Source organism: Harpegnathos saltator, unplaced genomic scaffold (assembly GCF_003227715.2).
Source record: "Harpegnathos saltator strain DR-91 unplaced genomic scaffold, Hsal_v8.6 scaffold104, whole genome shotgun sequence".
NCBI lineage: Eukaryota > Metazoa > Arthropoda > Insecta > Hymenoptera > Formicidae > Harpegnathos > Harpegnathos saltator.
The window spans coordinates 130,001-144,319 of record NW_020229878.1 but is presented as its reverse complement, the minus strand read 5'-3'; the positions used below and the strand labels follow the sequence as shown (position 1 = coordinate 144,319).

Here is a 14,319-nt window from a genome sequence, read left to right as displayed (position 1 = left end):
AGAGACAACTCGCGACGAGAGAAAGGAAATATAAACTACCACACCTGCTCAAAATTATCTCTAAGAAAAGAAAAAATAAAAAAAAAGAAAAGAAAAAAAAAAACAATTGGATTCGGATCCGATACTCGCGAATATTCGCAGGATTACTCCTCGATCTCGTCGTCTTCGTCTTGGTTTTCGCTAGAGCACCGTCGTTTTCCTCCGCGGCAACATCCTCTCCACACGCGTGTGTGTGTGTGTGTGTGTGTGTGTGCTCACTCGCAAACTCGAATTTGCGTCTTTCCCTACTCCTTTCCTTTCTCCTCCCTCATCGTCGTTATCGTTACACATCATCGCCAACCATCGTTTACGAGATTCGCAATCTCTTCGTTCTCCGATTATCCTGATATTTTCTCCAAGGGATCGGGCGAACGTTTGTGAAAGGAGGAAAATTTTAAGGGATGGGGAGGAGAAGGGATTCCACCACTTTTCACATGGCGAGAGTCTCGATTCGGTGCCAAGTCTGCTTCGTTGCATTATCTCGGGAGATTTCGTCATGCGATGTGTTCTTCCTTTCTTTCTCTCTCTCTCTCTCTCTCTCTGTCTATTTTTCTTTTTTCGTTTGGCACAAATATATGTATACATATAAACACGTTTTTCTTTCCCAGTTACATTGCGGTCCTGTGCGTGAAGGAGGAGCAAGGAAAAGGGTCCTCTTCCTTTTAAAAGATTAATTATCTTATCTCTCTTAACGTTTTTACAAGCTAACAAATATGTACCTCCAAAATCACAGAACCAAAAGCGATATTATATAACAATATTCTCTCCCTTTTGCGCGATGTGTACCGGGTGATCGGGAAGCCACGCAACCGGATCCGTGCATCATCGATAAAAAGCTCGCATACAGAAAGTATGCGATATCAGTTTTACGTGTAACACGTTTCTCGTCTGCATGTATGTTCGAATTTCGGCTCTCTCTTCTCTCTTCTCTTCTCTCTCTCTCTCTCTCTCTCTCTCTCTCTCTCTCTCTCTCTCTCTCTCTCTCGATATTGATTAGTGTTAAACGTCAGCTTTATACGACCCACAGCGATCAGTGTAGAATTATTGAATTCCGAGCGATCATGTATCTCGTATATATACATGTGTGTGTGTGTGTGTGTCTATATATATATATATATATATATATATATATATATATATATATATGGTCATGTACAATATATCGCATATTTGAACTTTTAGATTCATAGATCCTTAGATCTATACATACTCATTAGCTCAGAGTCCTTAACTTACCAATTACCGACGAAATCTTAAAACTAAAGCTTGGCTTATTAGATACTCGAAGCTGCATATTCATATCGAAGCTCGTAGGACTTTTAAATCGATAAATCGTCACTAAGTCTCGCGCCTCGTAAAGCTTCATTATCAATTCCCAACAAAGGATTCACTCGAGTTCGTGAATTCCCGGGTTAATGAATCTCATACATCCTCCTATACCTCGAATGGAGTAGAATTGAAGGTATTCGATGCTTTACGCGCTATTACTTTCCGGATGACAATTCCGACCGCGAATGCTTCGATATCCATGAAGTCTCTCTCAAGCCTTTATAAAAATCCTCTCGTATCCTTGAATCATATAAACTACGATCGACGAATTGCGTAAACGCAAAACGTTCAGATATAACTCGCATCGACCGACACCGGCAATATATATCAATTGCGCATCTGCCGCAGCATACGCGTCTCGCTTCACGGGACTCTCCGATCACCCTGTATTAATTAACAGCGTCGCCGGCGAATGCGTTGCTAGAAGTGCGCGGCGAGTCTCTCACGCGTCCACCCGAGCGCGCACACACAAACAGAGCGCACATTATACGCATGTCATAACACACACACACGCACACTTACCCACACACACAACCGCATACATTCTCTCTCTCTCTCTCTCTCTCTCTCTCTCCCCTCCCCTCCCCCTCATCTCTCCCTCTCTTTCTTAATCAATCCGTCAATCGATCGTTGATCGTAGGCGAGACGTCACTGTACAATGTAAAAAGTTCTTTTTTCCGCGCCCACAGCGCGTGACGGCTTATCCGAAAAGAGCGCCGGGGATAAAGATGAAGAGGATGGTAGTGAAAGCAGCGGCGAACTCCGGGCTCCGGGCTCCGATATCCGTGTGATCCGACCCCGAGGAAATGACGATGATGTAGTAGCACAACGGCTAAATATCGTTGTTACCTCGTCGTCGCGTGGTAACATCCGCAGAGGCATCTTGTTTCGCGATATCTAAAGCCAAGCCCGCCGCGCGTCTTCCTGTCGTCACCTTCAAAAAACAGCAAGTGGACAGAATGTATATGTAAGTGGCAATTTTGTAGAGACGAATTTTGCGAAGAAAAGAGGTGATACTTTATCGTCAAGCGGTGTACGTAACGATTCTCTCTACGTAACGGTATGGCCAACTATTTATGTCATGTTTATTCGATGATCTCTATAAACTTCTCGAAGTGAGATTTCGCTCGAAGCGACAGCGAAGATGCCGTCGCATGGAGTCGTAAGAAAGTGAACGTCTCATTCGAACTTGGAGCAGCTTCTTTACTTATACGAGTGAATGTCGCGCCCAATTAAAGTCCGTTTTTCCTTATGATGGTTGGATACGTGAAAGACTCACTCGTTCAATTTTGAATGGAAATATTAATCCGACGATGCAGAGTGGGAGACATCCCTCTATGTAAGCGAAAAGTCACTTGAAGAAATTTATAGAAGACGCTTCTCGAAGAATCGACATTTTATGACACCACCCGGTTTAGAAATTTGAGAATGCGATGAAGAGAAAACTTATTTTGGAGTTCTAGAGACTTGAGATGTGGTTCAGCACAAAATACGTGCTGCTGTACCCAAATGTTTTACCGGGTTATTTTTTCCTGCAGAATATTCGAGATACGTCCCATCATTATCGTGTCTGTCTCTTTACCTTTAATTAAAAGACACTCTTGAACTAATTAGAATTAATTTCTCTCTGATGTTCTATCACAAAACACATCTTACACCGCATCATTTCAGAGTTTTATTGAATTCATCACATTATTAAATCTATTATATGAGATAAAATTACAAACTGAATATTTTGTAGTGTGTATAGCAATTTTGTAGGAAAAAAAAAAGAGAAAAAAAAAAGAGGAGAAAGTGGAAAAAGAAGCTTGTATACGTTTCAAGGAAGAGGATACTCACATGTCGCTTTTAAACGTTTCTGTCCCTCTCATCCATTTTGTGTTTTGTACAAGGTAGCTCGCGGCAATGTTGCGCTACTTGGGCATAGCTCGGCCTTGTAAGATCCTGCGGTAGAAAAAATATTAATTAATTTTCCGAATGCAAATATAGCTTGAGATACTGGTTGCCAGGTATAATGCAAAATACGCTGCAGATAGAACGCAAAATTCCAAGTCAAACTTCACAGAAGCACTTAAAGTATCTTTGAAATTTCATCAAGTCGCCTTCAGGATTTTAAGGCCTGTTAATTGTATTTGCTGGATGCTTCGAAAATTAGAGGAAGCGTATAATGTAATTCAATATTTGTAACTACAAGAGAGACTCTTGATAACATTAATCTTCCCTAACATCAACTCTTCCGCCATCCTTGTACGATAACAAAATTTCTGTAGAATCTTTAGATCTTAAAATTCTTGGATTTTCAGATCTAGATACACACACACACACTCGTAAGTCTGCACTTCTAGTTAAAATGTTGATTAATCAAAGATTTTTTTTTTTGACAAAGTCCATCACAGTAGAATACTCACTATAGGGAAGGTAGAGGCCACTCCAGTTTGCGATTGGGAGTTGAGTGAGGCAGTAGGAGAAGGAACGACGACGACGACGTTGTTACAATCGCACCTGGTCACCTGCTCGGCCTCGTCTGTCACCACCGCCGCCGCCGCCGCTGCCGCTGCCGCTGCCGCCGTCGCCGCCGCCGCCGCCACCGCCGCCGCTGTCGCTACCGCCGCAGGTGCTGTCGTCGTAGCTGCTGTTGTAGTTGCCGTCACCGACGTCACCACTGCCGGCATGTGCGCGTTCGCATCTACAGCGTCGTCCACACCGTTCACCATGTTCGAGTCGTCAGTCTTTATCGATCTGTCAGCGGTGCATTGTCAGTAGTAAGGGACTAACACATGCTTACTTAATAATCCTTGGATCCTTAGATATCCTGCGATGGATCTCTCGGATCCTTAGAAATACAAACATACGACCCACGCATCCTCGGACAGCCTTGCCCTCGGACACGGGTACACAACCGGATGTGCATTTGTTGCAATATGCAACTTGTACAGATATCGAAAATTCACATACGTGCTTCCGTATAACGCGAGATTTCCTCTTTGGAAGATTTTTATATCCTTAGATCCTCGGACAGGGCTAAGACCGCGTGTGTCCGTTCGAGAGCATGCGCGCGTAATCGTGGGAAGAAATTCGCACAGAAATTTACATCATCGTCATCCAATGCTCGCACTGCGACCATTAATGATAGATATACTGGTTATTAACAAAAGTTTACACGTGTTTACACGGTGGAAGATGTGATCTTGACGGTTAAACAGAACTATCGGATATCTAATAACGTCACTATAAGCGCGACGACATTACGACTCACAACGAGCACCATCATACTAAATCGCATACTAAATGCACACTCTAGTGACCGTTCTATCCCGCGCACCGAGTGTGTCACAACTTCGTTCATGCACAATCAAGAGGCTAGTTACTGTGGACGATTTCCGGTCAAGCGTGTCAGCAATATCCCTGGGAACATGGAGGATTCCGAAAAAGATTCAATCGTCTCGTCGGAAAATTAGTTCGAATCGTCAATCGCAGAATTCGAGTATCCCGCCGTCTGACCAATCTTTGATACAATATTCTCGGCGTCACAGCAAACGACGACACATGCAACGGAAAAAAAAATTTTTTTTTTTTTGCGAGGAGCAAGTCCGATCGGCCACCACTTTCGTTAATGACACAGCAGGAGAAGTACATCAAGTCTAATTCGCAGGAGAACCGCCTGATGTTGAACGATTGAGGGATGCGCATAAAAGGAGGATTTTTGCAATATCGCAAGACACGATTAACAAACATCAGTATACACAATGTTTATTAACTTCTAGTTTATCGCTGACAATGCAACTGTAGTCATTACCAAAGTAATCAGGCGCTATACCGAGGCCGTGTGTGTGTACGTCTTCGTTCTTCCGTTCTTCCGTTCTTTTTAATATTTATTTTGCAGTCACGTGACGCGAAAATTATAACTTAACTAGTAGCGTTAGAATTATGAGCTAGAGAGAAACTTCTTCATCAAAATGCCTTTAAGAGTAACTTGAAACCAAACAATTAATAATAATAATAATAATAATAATAATAATAATAATAACAACCATAATATTAAAAATTTATAATGACGGTAGTCATATATATATATACATATATATATATATATATATATATGTATATATGTATACATAATCAAATAATAATTATCATAATGATTATAATATATTAGAGAACCCTGAAATATATATAAATGTTTTATCATATATATCCTTATTTATCTTCTTATTGTTCAGTGGCCGCAACAATACAGGCAAGAAGAAGAGGATCATTGTAGCATAACAATACCGCATACCTCTCCCCCCCTCTCCTCCCGCTCACAAATAGCGCCTTTAAGAGCGCCTGCTCAACGCGTTAGCAATGGCTTTGTTTAACGCTGAATCCGACGGAAAGTATGCGGTATATTATATTTGTATCGAGAAAGAGACGTTTTTTTTGTTTTTAGATCTTCCGATCATTGAACGCTTGGATCTTTACATGCCTACGATTCCCTGGATCAGATATTCTCAGAGGAATTTGGGATATTCTTGCCTCAGAGACAATCCGGAATCCGTGAGAGACTTAGACTCCTTTTCGCTCCGCGTGTAAATCTTTCTATGAAAGTCAGGATTTCTTCAAATCTTTCGGCGCTTTCTGAAATTCTTTGAAAAACCCTGCAGTCCAAATTTCTACGAATGTGAATGTGAGACGTATGAGACGAGGCGAGAGAATAAAAGATGTCGATATTCAAAAGTTTTCAATGTATCCAGAAAAGAGAATTTTTTCTCGACAAATCAAACAAGTATTTGAAGATTTTATAAGTAATTGTTGTTGTATAAGACGATCTACAGATCCAAGAATTCCGATTCAAAATTCCGCGATTCCTGAATGTCCGATTTTATGGAAATAGTTATGTTGCAGTTATCCAGCGATTCAATGATCCAAGAATGAAAGAATCTACATGCTCAAGGACTAAGCGTCTAAAAACCCACGATACCGCAAACTTAAATCCTTATTTACACACCAGATTTATACAGCATGCTTATGGAATCTTTGCGGAAAAAAAGAAGATATCTAGGTGACTTTTATATAAAATCGAAAAGAAGGGAAAAAACAGAGTTTCTGGAATCTCGAAATCAAGAAAGGCACAATAGCGATGACAATATCGACAAAAACTTATGGCAAATCATAACAATTGCAAGTACCTCTAATTAATTTGTCAATTAATTAGAGACAGTGGCGAAGGTCTCGCGCACGGTCAAGGATCTAACAACTTCTTCCAGATTCAAGAAGGCGTCGATGTTCTAAGGATTCCGATGGACAAGGACGAGACACCATCTCTGCGTGAGCATTCTCGCGTAGGGAATAATATAATCGAAAAGTATCGTTCCAAATCCCGGAAATTGCAGACGAAAGATTCAGATCCCGATGTTAATTGCTAACATCGAGTCACGCGTTCTTAGATCCTTGGGTTTCTAAAAATAGTTGTCACAAGCGTGACAAGTTATGTACGCAATCAACAAAGAGTGGCGAGAATATAGGCTGATAAAAGATTACTCCGGTAACTCAGAGGACACTAATAATTTTAGTCGTCATTTTTTTTACTCGAAAGCGTCTACGTAATGATGGAAAGAAAGCTTCGATTCTTGTGTCTTTCCGACAACAAGAGTAAGATGAAAAAAAAAAAGTTAAAAAAAAAAAACAAAAAGCTTATCTCTCTTTCTTTTCTACACAGGTAACAGATCGATAGACGGCGTACGATCGATCAAAATCCGGTATCTTCGAAAGACACATCGAGTCCATCGGTACGGTACAAAAAGCACGAAATGCAACGAACAATAATAACAACAATTAAACACGATTCGGCATTCCCCAAGGCGTATCGCGATAACAATCCTAACGTAGACTCTACTTTATATTTAGTATAGACATCGTTCGTTCGTTCGTTCGTTCGTCGTGCGCGTACGTATAATAATGCAAATGCGTATCTTTAGATCTTTAAAAATCCCCACATCGCACATCAATATGACGAATTCTCCGGAGAAGAAAAAAGAAAGAAAAAAAGAGAGAAGAAAAAAGAACTATACATCTAAGGCTCCTTGCGCGGAGAGACGTCCCGAGAGAAATCTAAGGATCCAAAGATACACGAAGAGCAGCTCGATGGAAGAATCGACACGAAGAATTTAATGAAGCGACGGAGGTAATAGGAAAGATACAAGGATATACAGTACGATTCCGAAGATGTAGATCGATCAAGGAATAGAAAAGTTCACGATGACACAAAAATATATATTCGGGAACGCATCAATTGCAAACTGAATCATCCCTATTGTCGTTGTTGCTGGAATATCTACTACACTGAACACCACACACTTGCGTTTGTCTTCTACATGTCAGATATTGGACATTATATTATCGTCAACGATCAGATACAAACGTAAATAACGCAGTAAGACTATACATATCCCCCTTGCTAGTGCAATGTAGTAAAATTGTTTCTCCATTCATAGGACTAAAAGTAACGTCAAAAGATCAACATTTTTTCCATTAACCGCGTAAACAAAAATTGCTTGTTTATTCAACGAAGCGTTAACAGAGTATTGCAAACGATCAGCCGCGTGACCATTTTTTATCGACTTAACAAAATTCCAAACTATATGATTTTTTGAACAATCTAAGTGGAACATATACGATTAAATATTTATTAAAAGAAGAGAAAAACTGCGTGTAATTCCAACGCGTGGGATTCGACAATACAACTCGCGGGTGTTTAATGCAAAAATTTGTTAATCATTCAAATAAGTTTCGACAAAAGGAAAAGGAAAGAAAAAAAAGCGAGAAAAAAGCCGTTACAAGCAAAAATAAAGAGTTGAGTTTAAAAGAAGATAAAAGTAAACTAATATGAGTTACAAGTAAAATTAAATACGGTTTCACTCTTTAAAGATTCAACGTTTCAAAGACCAAAAATATTTCAATCTCTCCCCCTTCCCTCCCACTCATTCATTTACACACAACACATTCTCTCTCTCTCTCTCTCTCTCTCTCTCTCCTCTCTCTCTCTCTCTCTGCGATGCAAACGCAACACACACACACACACACACACACACACACACACACACACACACACACACACACACACACACACGCACGCACGCACGCACGCACGCACGCACGCACGCACGCGCACACACACACACACACACACACACACACACACACACACACACACACACACACACGTATGTATGATATATACGTTTGCATCTGCGCGTGTGTGTGTGTGTGTGTGTGTGTGTGTATAATGTAGGTATACGTGTATGTATGTATGTTGGGGGAGCGGAAAGTTTCGTCGTACTTTGGAACAAAACAGCGAAATATTCGCCTCGATAATCAAGCGCTAATGCGATAGATTCCACTCGAAAACAAATTCTACAATGGATTTCTAGTGGTATTCAATTTTCTCTGCATGTACGTAAACACAAAAATATCGAAATGTTAATAATATGCGCAACGTCGAATTAAAAAAAAAAAAAAAATCGAGTACTCGTAAGATCAAGCATTTCCATACTTTAGAATCCACAAACTGTACGTAAACGCATCGTCGTTCCATCTAGAACTCGTGATCAGGATCCTCGCCCATACTGGACGTCGACGATTTGAAAGGTCGAACCGTTCCGTTTGTGTGGCCAAAATGCACGAGAAAAAGAAATCAAGCAACGCGCGACTCTCCGCCTGCCCAAACCACGGCCGTATACACCGAGGGTGCGATATAATAAAAGATCCCACTCACTTATCAGGAGATGACGGGGGAGTGAGCGTGACGGTGCTGAGCGTGACGTCAGCCGTATTCTCATTGTTGGCCGGCGCAGGGTTAAGGACAAGGGCGTTCGCAGGAGTTGTAGAGTTTCCCAGAGCGTTTCCTTGCGCCTCGACGGCACCCACAACGGCTCCAGGACTAGCGGACCTACTAGCAGCGTTTACGGGTGCAGATGGTGGCTGTTGCTGCTGATTGCTATCTTTGTCTTTGACAGCGGCTTTGAGCTTTGCCGTGCCTTTGACAACGTCGGACAATCGATTCTGTGACGATTCGATGCCGCCGGCACTGCCGACGTCAACCGACGTTTTGCCGAGATCGGCATCGAGGCCAGGTAGAGGTGGGAATGCAGCCGCCTCCAAGTCGAATTGAACGCCGCTGCTGCGGCTGCCGCCACCACCACTACCACCACCGCAACCGCCGCTGTTGCTGCCACTGCCGCCGCCTATTGGCAGCGACTCCTTGATCGCCGGCAACGAGTTGTTCCCGGCGGATACCTTCGCGTCCTGATCTTTGGTCCTGCGGTGGATACGATGGCGGGGAAACGTCGTCATCGACGGTATCGACGGCTCTATAATTGTGTCCTGATCCTGCACGGAGGACAAGGAGGATGTGGACGAGGAGCAAGGTCCCTTCATGTGCTCCACGTTCGACGCGGACGAGGAGTGGAACTTTGTGCCGGACTGATAGGAAGAGGTCGACGAGGAGGAGACAGAAGATAGTGACTTTGAGGGCGGCAGGCTCGGAGCGTAGGTAGACGTAGAGGAGTTTAAGGGCATGCCGCCGCCGCCGCTGTTACCGGTCAGAGGTGGATGAGAGCTGCGGGTGCTCATCGGCGGCATGGACGACGGCTGATGGTGGTGGTGATGATGGTGGTGATGGTGATGGTGATTGTTGCTGTTGTTGTTGGGGTTGGTAGGGTCTATTAAGCAGCCTCGGTCGGAGCCGTTTCTCTGTTTGTTTCTACGTACAATAATAAGATATTATGAAAACATATTCCGACCAATCGACGGAGAGAAAGAAGAGAACAATGGTCGAGTAGCAAGATCGGACGTTGAAAGCAAAACGCGTACCTGTGTCGCGGATTATATCTTGTGTTGTGAGGTTTGAACGTGTTGTGCGGTGTAATCCCATTCATAAAAACACCCATATCGAAGTATGCGGCGGGACTAGTCGGTCCCCAAGACATCATACCTGCGTGATAGAATGGTTGATGCTGGAAGACGAATAAAGAGATGAAGGGTTAGAAAGTTTTTCGGTTTTTGAGTTTTCGTAACTGCGTATACTTACGTATACGTGGACTTGGTTCGCGTACGCTTGCATAGTATTTTGAGGCATGGTCGTGCCATTGGTATAAAGGAAACGTTGTTGTCCAGTCGTATAACTGCTGGGATCGTAAACGGCAGGAGGAGGTGGAGTTCTGTAGCCATTTTTTATACCACCTACACCAGCCACTGCTGGTATCGGTAGCCTATTCATTGGTTTAGCTTTGATTCTCGCCATTATCGGCTTTCCCTGGTGCAAAAATCGAGTATGTTTCAAGCGAAATAAGATACCGTCGCGAAAATTAATCACTATAAATTTGTACGCAATTATAAGTGTAACTTGAAAGTGTAGATAGACATGGAGAGGTTGTAGACTTGCAGATCCAACGTTACGTACGTTATGTAACCGATGGATCGTTAATCGAAGTATCACAAGTTACATTCAAAATGCGCGATTTTTGAGCGAAGCAACAAGTTGCAATGTTGAATTACCTGAAATTCCCGAACCTCCTCACGTAAAAATCGGTAGGCCTTTTGAGCATCCTCGTCGGATTCAAACGTCACATACCACGAACTATTGTGAGCAAACTCGCACGAAATAAACCTTGGACACCCCTCCCCCGAAAATAAATTCTGCAATGAAGAACAAAGTGAATTTAGCGAGGCAAGTTTGCCTTAAGCGCGTATCTGCCACCATTTATCTGTTGTCAGCGCTAGGAACAATTTATCCGGCACAAACCTTCACATCTTCCAGAGGAGTGTTATCCGGAATCTCGCGAAGTATCACAATACATCGTTTGTGATTGGGCCTTACTTTCTGTCCCTCTTCGTCCACTTGCACGTTAGGAGACTCCCTCAGCACTTCGGTTATGAGCTTAATATCTTTTGTTAACTTCTTTACTTGGTTAAAATTTGCTACTGTCCATATCGGCACATATTGATCGTTATCCATTTGTGACAACAAATATGTATCGTTGGCTAAATTCTCCCTGGAAAGCATTGCAACATCGTGTCATTAATATCATACTGAATCTTGAAAGTGAGCATCGTTCGCGCCTTTAAATTGATGTATCATTGTGTGCATCGCGTTTAGATATTCGTGAATCGTTTAACAACAAGTTATTATTAATCTTTCACGAACCGTGTGCACGTGCGCACGCATACGCACACACACACACACACACACGCGTGCGCGCACACGCACACACACACGCACGCACGCACACGCACGCGCACACACACACACACACACACACACACCCACACCCACCGATGGCATAGAAAACAAATGTCAAATTATTATATATATCGCGTAGTCACAGTGTGAATATCTAAACACAATAAGTATGCTCCGGACGTGCCTAAGCTTGAAGGCGTAAATGACGTTATACGTATACATACACGCGCTTGTGCAATTTGCATGATGATTGCACGTTTGCAGAAGATTATTTTCAACCAAATCTTTTTCTCATTCACTATTCAATTAGAAGTTGTAACAGTTGCTGTAATGATTTCAAGTTAACAAACAGTATGAACTCTTTGCACTCGGATCACTAAGATTATTTTATAATACGGAATACGGAGTGCAGAAAGATTGATTCGCAAGAAAATAAATGTGGATTGTGATGAAATTTGTGAGATCACCTTGCAGCTCGGCAATTAAAGGAGGGTAGAGTCGCAGAGATTCGAGAACAGAAAGTGTGACTGCGATACCTGGAGAAATAATACTCGAGTTGCGATGAGAGCATCTGTTTGAGTTGTTCCAGGGGTATGCCAGGGACAGATAAATCGGCCATTGATGCGGGTGGAGCAGACACATCACCCAGAGCAGTAATATCCACTGAACTGTATCCGACAGCACCACCAATGCCTATGGCGTGTTGCGATGTTGGTTCTAGGCTGCCAACACCTGCATCGAGAATCAACTCACTTCCGCTGGGCGCACCGTTCATGACTCCGTATTCTAAACTAGGCACTCCACCACCAATCGCACCTGCAATCGGACCCAGGGTTTCAGGGGTGGCTGGGTAGACCGCCCCTGGTGGGAGCTTACCAATGTCCCCATTCATGTACACGTATCCTGAAAACGACAAGTGTTTGAGATTATAACAATCCATGTACCGCGACACATATGTTATCTTGGAGAGTACAATTGGTTGTCCTATGACATAATCACAAGGTATTCCGCAAGAATACAATCTACACTTTACACAACGTGGACAAATAATGAGATGCAAGAACAGTCGAACTTGTCAAACTATAGAGGAACGATATCGCAATCTCTATATAAAATTTCAGGCCATTGTGCGCCTGACACAATAACATATGTGCAGTTATTACACATGAAAATATGACTTTTCACAGTGTGTACGAATTCAACAGCCTCGACCGACTTGGCTGATGTTAGATCACAGCACTATACAGACCAGATAGACGCTGCAATATCGCAGATTGCTTCGTGTCAAGCAAATATACAGGATATCGCGAGCACCTCGCAGCCTGGCCCGATAAAACACCAGTCATCCTATAGAATACCCGACGATCTTCGTCATAGGACAACGGCATCTGGCACGACACTCTGGCCGATCTGCACGATACACGTACATCGAAGATCGGAGAGCACAGAATATCGATACCAGCAGCAGCGGCGTTACACTCGTGTCTCCGCGGTGTCTCAAGTACAAGTACAAGTACGTCGACGTCGGCCGACCGTCGCGTAACACCACGATGACAATGACAATAGCGTATCACGACGAGGCGACGCGCCAACGATCGGCGGCGGGATCGTCGTCGGGGCCGAGGGGCGCGGGCGATATTCGATCAAGTTACGCGAGGCACTGCCGAAAGCAGCCAACGAACCAACCAAGCAAGCGTGAGTCCGCGCGCGACGTCGACAGCGCCTGGTCGCGAAGACGAGGCACGTCGGTGCTGCCTGCGACCGTCAAGATACGACGCTCGGACACGAACGACCTCGCTCTCGTTGGCTCGCGCACACGCTCAAACACTCGCGACAACGGACTCGGCGACGGAGCTGCGGACTGCGTGCCACCGCGGGGGCCACTCGGCGAGGGCTACGGTGCGCCAAGCGAGGATTCCCGCACGGCAGGACGCGCAATATGTTGGAGCGCGCGCGGCACGTTATCGGCCAAATATAGCGCGCGATCGGGACACGACAGCAGCGACGACGGCGAGCCGCTCTCCTTCAGCCGGGCGAGAGCAGCAGCGGCGCGGCGACACGACGACGGCTGGCGCGGATCGGCTCGGCTCGGCGTGGTTCGGCGCGGCGCGGCGCACGCTCTCGTCGCGCGACCCGACACACGAGGCGTGGAGAAGAGCTTTAGTCACAGAACAAGGAAGTAATGGTGCGATGACAAGACACAACTACATTCCGAATTCGATTGCGTGTAATACCGCATGACGATGACAATGTGGCGTGACACGTCGAATGGGACGGATGGTCGTTACCAAAATCACCGTTCATCTTGAGATGGGCCCGGATGATCCCATGTGCCCTGAATATAGCGCTACGAGATGCCTGCCCGTTTGCTCACTCGTTCGTTCGCTCACTCGCTCGCTCGCTCGCTCGTTCGGTCGATCGGTCGATCGGTCGGTAGGTCGGTAGGTCGGTCGTTTGTTCGTTCGTTCGTTCTCTCTCTCTTTCTCTCTCTCTTGCTCGCTCGGTCACTCGCTCGGCCGCCCGTTCGCGCTTACTCACTCTCTCTCTTTTTGTCTGTCTATCTCCCTCCCCCTTTCTCACTCCTTACATACTAGATATATATACATATATATACGCGTGTGTATATATATATATACATATCCTTTCTCTTCACTTCTTAGACGGCTTTTCGTAAAATTAGTTTTTCAGTTTTAAGCTCTCTCACAGTAAAAAACTTGTTCTGTTCGCTCTCG

General features: G+C 44.1%; 1 protein-coding gene across 7 annotated transcripts in view; it reads right to left on the bottom strand.

Annotated features, from left to right (window-relative positions):
• Window positions 1-1,509: 1,509 nt before the first annotated feature.
• Larp4B (La-related protein 4B) overlaps window positions 1,510-14,319 on the bottom strand; it is a 15,991-nt gene continuing 3,181 nt past the window's right edge. For 2 of the 7 annotated variants that reach the window (XM_025299591.1, XM_025299599.1), the window contains exons 2-10: window positions 12,124-12,490; window positions 11,150-11,399; window positions 10,903-11,043; window positions 10,436-10,660; window positions 10,219-10,361; window positions 9,122-10,108; window positions 3,777-4,107; window positions 3,208-3,312; window positions 1,510-2,302 (exon numbers count right to left, since the gene is read on the bottom strand). In XM_025299591.1, the coding sequence (XP_025155376.1) occupies window positions 3,217-3,312; window positions 3,777-4,107; window positions 9,122-10,108; window positions 10,219-10,361; window positions 10,436-10,660; window positions 10,903-11,043; window positions 11,150-11,399; window positions 12,124-12,479 (2,529 nt within the window). In that variant the 5' untranslated portion in view covers window positions 12,480-12,490 and the 3' untranslated portion in view covers window positions 1,510-2,302; window positions 3,208-3,216. Of the gene's footprint in view, window positions 2,303-3,207; window positions 3,313-3,776; window positions 4,108-8,854; window positions 10,109-10,218; window positions 10,362-10,435; window positions 10,661-10,902; window positions 11,044-11,149; window positions 11,400-12,123; window positions 12,491-12,836; window positions 13,816-13,875; window positions 14,178-14,319 lie in introns of those variants that run through there. The other 5 variants (XM_025299581.1, XM_025299583.1, XM_025299573.1 and 2 more) reach the window with 5 other exon arrangements.